This window comes from Lottia gigantea (genome assembly GCF_000327385.1).
Source record: "Lottia gigantea unplaced genomic scaffold LOTGIsca_139, whole genome shotgun sequence".
Classification (NCBI taxonomy): Eukaryota; Metazoa; Mollusca; class Gastropoda; family Lottiidae; genus Lottia; species Lottia gigantea.
This window is the reverse complement of record NW_008707601.1, coordinates 284,333-289,627: the sequence shown is the minus strand read 5'-3', so window position 1 is coordinate 289,627 and position 5,295 is coordinate 284,333. Positions and strand designations below refer to the sequence as shown.

At 37.4% G+C, this 5,295-nt stretch overlaps 1 protein-coding gene across 1 annotated transcript; it reads right to left on the bottom strand.

The window, feature by feature from the left end:
* Positions 1 to 4,734: 4,734 nt before the first annotated feature.
* Positions 4,735 to 5,052, bottom strand: LOTGIDRAFT_172661 (hypothetical protein; the record flags this gene model as incomplete). Its single annotated transcript, XM_009049562.1, has 1 exon — positions 4,735 to 5,052. The coding sequence occupies one exon, from the start codon at positions 5,050 to 5,052 to the stop codon at positions 4,735 to 4,737; it is 318 nt and encodes a 105-aa protein (XP_009047810.1).
* Between the last annotated feature and the right edge of the window lie 243 nt (positions 5,053 to 5,295).

Below are 5,295 nucleotides of genomic sequence, written 5' to 3'. Positions count from 1 at the left end.
TTGTATACATTTAGGCAAATGTCATTAATTTTTATGTGCCGATTTAAATATTTCATCTGAAGTCGTTAAAATAGGTAGTAAAATAACCAGAGCTAGAGCTATTTCAAAGCTTAAAATTATTAATCGTGTATCCTGTAATGAAAGCATATACTGCGAAGAACAAACACTGTAAAACAGTAGAAGACAGTTGATTTTTACAACTTCAAATTCGACAAAAACGAACCAAAACATATCCTCCAAAACTGGCGCTAAAATCTGACTTCAGACGACAAACAAACAAACAGGCAATTAACATGAACATATCAAATGATGTCGACAATAAAACTTGTTTCTTCTCACAAACGTGCAAATTCGAATTTGTAAAGTCTCTTGGTCTGATTGACAGAAGTAAACAAAGTGCATGCTGGGTAACAAGTGTCTGACGTCAAGTTGTTTAGATTCGATTAGCAGACGTCAAAATTTGTATTGACCCGGTTACGTCATCAATGGAGTCAGAATCTTCAATGGGATAATAATGATCGGTCAACAAATTACTACAAAAGATACAAATTTAGCTTCAAAATACGAAAATATCTACGATTCGATTATCAAGACGATATCGTGTTACATCGTTATCTATAATATGACTTGATAGCTCGAGGCTATAGGCTATTCTCTGAACCCACACCCACCCTCCGGCCTAACAAAACAAATATTTAAATAGGCATTGTTTCCTGCGCCCCCTATAAAATAACAAATCAATGAATGAAATGAGATAATTCTGCTCAATATCAAACTCATCTGCCGGAAAATTCGACCCCCATATCAGACTTCTGCTCGCGGTAGACTTGATCTGCAAGTTCAATAATCTTTCCGTGTTTATTAAAATAATAAAGTTTCCAACATCAAAAAGGGCCGCGTGGATTAGGGGATGAAATTTTAATTCGAATTACGTGGATGATTTATAACTTTTCAGTCCATGCCCGTTTCATGCCTTTATAACCTTCCTTTACTCAAATTGTACAAGACTTCAACCGAACAGAAGATTTAAAATTTGAAATATCAGTTATATTCTAGAACTGATATTTCAAGTCATATAAAATGGTTGACACAATGCGAATTTAAATACGAAAGTCATGTTTCTTGTTTGTTTGCTTTTTTTTAATTTATGCTTCCCAATCTCTGTAGGTTCATTCATTGATAATAGACCAAACGTTGTTTAGGGGGACAGAACAGTTTTAATCCAATGGTCCACTTTTACGGGCCATTTTTATGATTCTCGTTCATTTAACTTGATTGAATGAAAAAGACAAAAAATCGTTAAAAATGAAATTGGAAAAATGTAGAACATATTGGCACAAATTATTTTAACATAAAATATCCCAATATGAGTCGAGGTTTATTACTTTTTTATTTGATAATAACTGTCCAGCTTGGTGGCCGTTTTAACCCCCGTCGTGATTTCCATTTTCTCTGTTAACGTATTAACCGTCTCCGTACCTATTAAATCAATTTATGTTCAGGACTTTCGGTTCATTTACTCGGTAAATATAATGTATTTTATGAAATTACCCTGTGGATTTTATGATTAAAATGTTCGCGTTGTCATTTTTTGTCATTTCCATAAAATTCGGTGGCGTTTTGTATGGTTAACACATGGCAGTGATTTGGATTCTGTCTAGAGAAAACGGTTTTGAGATTGGGGCTGATTGGTTGGTTCCAGCTTACTGATATCACAGACTAGGTAGTTGTTGGTATATGCCAAGTAAACGTGCGTTTCCAGCTAACTGATATCACAGACTAGGTAGTTGTTGGTAGATGACAAGATAACGTTCGCTTCCAGCTTACTGATATCACAGACTAGGTAGATCACAAGTTAACTTCCGCTTTCAGCTAACTGATATCACAGACTAGGTAGTTGTTGGTAGATGACAAGTCAACGTTCGCTTCCAGCAGTTACTGATATCACAGACTAGGTAGTTGTTGGTAGATGATAAGTTAACGTTCGCTTCCAGCTAACTGATATCACCGACTAGGTAGTTTTTGGTAGATGACAAGTTAACGTGCGCTTCCAGCTAACTGATATCACAGACTAGGTAGTTGTTGGTAGATGACAAGTCAACGTTCGCTTCAAGCAGTTACTGATATCACAGACTAGGTAGATCACAAGTTAACTTCCGCTTTCAGCTAACTGATATCACAGACTAGGTAGTTGTTGGTAGATGACAAGTCAACGTTCGCTTCCAGCAGTTACTGATATCACAGACTAGGTAGTTGTTGGTAGATGATAAGTTAACGTTCGCTTCCAGCTAACTGATATCACCGACTAGGTAGTTTTTGGTAGATGACAAGTTAACGTGCGCTTCCAGCTAACTGATATCACAGACTAGGTAGTTGTTGGTAGATGACAAGTCAACGTTCGCTTCAAGCAGTTACTGATATCGCAGACTAGGTAGTTGTTGATCTATAGATGCCAATTAACGTACGCTTCCAGTTAACTGATTTCGCAGACTAGGTAGATGACAAGTTAACGGTCTCTTCCAGTGAATGCTGAAAATCGCAAACTAGGTAGTTGTTTAAAATAGTGCTCAATACATCAATTGTAGAGAGATATAGAAATACCACTGTTAAAATAGTGCTCAATACATCAATTGTAGAGCAATATAGAAATACCACTGTTAAAATAGTACTCAATACATCAATTGTAGAGCGATATAGCAATAATACTGTTAAAATAGTGTTCAATACATCAATTGTAGAGAAATATAGAAATACCACTGTTCAAATAGTGCTCAATACATCAATTGTAGGTGATATAGAAATACCACTGTTAAAATAGTGTTCAATACAACAATTGTAGAGTGATATAGAAATACCACTGTTGAAATAGTGTTCAATACAACAATTGTAGAGTGATATAGAAATACCACTGTTAAAATAGTGCTCAATACATCAATTATAGAGCTATATAGAAACTAATTATGACAGACCACGCCCACTAATAGAGATGATATAGACCACTTATACTTTTAATACAATAACCCTTTTACAAACCCCTATTTATTAACTAAATAGCCTACAAAATACCTTTTATATAAACCTCTCTTGACACAGAGTACTTTTACATTTAATGAACATCTCGGATTGAACGTGATAACGCTGGTTTATCATCGTTGGTGGTCAAAGTTTGACCTAAAAGGACAAAGCAGAGGATTTGAGCTAAGCATACTGAACAAAGTATTGTATAAAGTTTTCAACTTCTAACAAGTGACACACATAGTAATCAGTTCAATATTTAAGATACATTAGATTGCAAATGGTTTGAAACAAGGTTTAGGGTAGCTAGAGGAACTCTAAAACTTAAAGTGATACAACGTCTTAGAATGAACATAAAATTTAAGTTCTCAAAATGGTCAATATGAGCATATATTCATCAGTGACCTTACCTTGGTGTCATAAAGATGCAACATAATCCCTGTAAAATCTGGAAAATTGATAAAACTAAGTAATTATTGATATTATTATTAATATTAAGCGTTTTTCAGTAGTTAATTACATATTAATGGATAATTACTAAATTATTTGGATTTATCGGATTATATATGGATCCTGTTATGTTATTTATGACACCAGGTATATCTAGTGGCTCTTATTCACCAAGTTTAAAATTCTTAAATTTTATGTTAATTCTTAGACGTAGTATCACTTTAATATTGCATTTAAAAGGACAACATTGTATCTTCTGCATTTCAATCTAGGTATTTGAGCCCATTCTGTTACCGTGCGGTCAAGTTTGTTATGTTTATAATCCACCGTCACCCTGTCATAGATTTAAACTGGAATCAAAGTGTGAAATATTGAAGGTAAAGGCTAATGTAATTGACCTTGAAGTAATTTGACCTTGAGAACAACTGTTACAAAATGGCGGCGTTCTTTCACCAACACTTTCTCAAATGTCGCGTGATTTAATTATCACAAAACATTGAAACCTGGTTCATAATAGGCCAATAATACTTTATATACCCTCCCCATGGTTTAAGACTTCCGATTACTAGCTAGTATATCTCCCAGACCTTCTCCGATATCCCCTAAAACTTCTACCATAACCCTTAAACCCTCTCGGATGTCCCCCCGTTCTACTGATCTCTACCGCCCATCTGCCCTACTTACAGACCCCCTCACACCCTACGAGTTAAAGGTGTTGTACAAAGTGTTAAAAAGGGTGTAAGTTTACCAGTTTTTCTCCGCTAATCCCTCGTGTCTGTGTCAATTCGCCTGCTAGAAGACACCCAAACGCCAGCAACTTGGTCCTTGTTCGTGCTTTCACGACCATTTCGGCGAATTTCCTCTCTCTTTTTACCAGTCAATACAAACAAACCGCCCGGATTGAGAAATGTCTCAATGAAATAGTAGAAAGCCATCCTGACCTTACAGTTACAACTTGTAGTTTTTATTTCAATTGAACGTTTTACTCAGCCTTCACCTGTCGTTGGCTAATGATTGTCGTAAGCGTGATAGAAATGGTGTTTATTTCACTAAAAGTTTGAGTTGGTGACTGGACTTTTAAATAATCGAAGGACACTGAAAATGGTCTGTCAACGTTACTCAAGAGACTTGTCGGTGTCTTTCCCCTCTTGCTGCCCATTCATTCCCCTGTCTCTCCCCTCTTGCTGCCCAAGCCTTTTCCCTATCTCTCCCCTCATGCTGCCCAAGCCTTTTCCCTATCTCTCCCCTCTTGCTGTCCAAGCCTTTTCCCTATCTCTCCCCTCTTGCTGCCCATTCCTTTCCCCCTATATCTCCCATCTTGCTGCCCATTCCTTTCCCCCATCTCACCCATCTTGCTGTCCAAGCCTTTTCCCTATCTCTCCCATCTTGCTGCCCAAGCCTTCCCCTATCTCTCCCATTTTGCTGCCCAAGCCTTTCCCCTATCTCTCCCATCTTGCTGCCCATTCCTTTCCCCCATCTTACCCATCTTGCTGTCCAAGTCTTTCCTCTATCTCTCCCCTCTTGCTGTCCAAGCATTTCCCCTTTCTCTTCCCTCTTGCTGCCATTCCTTTCCGTCATCTCACCCATCTTGTTGTCCAAGCACCCCCAGAAGTACAAACCCTTCTCATGTGAAGCCGTAGAGTTACCCCCTGCCCTATTTTCGCTAATGTAAGACAGGTATGTAAAAATACAACAGTATTAGATTACAGGTGTTATCACAGAGTATCTAGACAAGGTGTTATAAGCCTCTGAGCAAGGTGTTAATACCACGATTTCTCCACCCGACCGATAACACTTATACATGGCAGGAGAGGGGAAAGTCACAGTTCC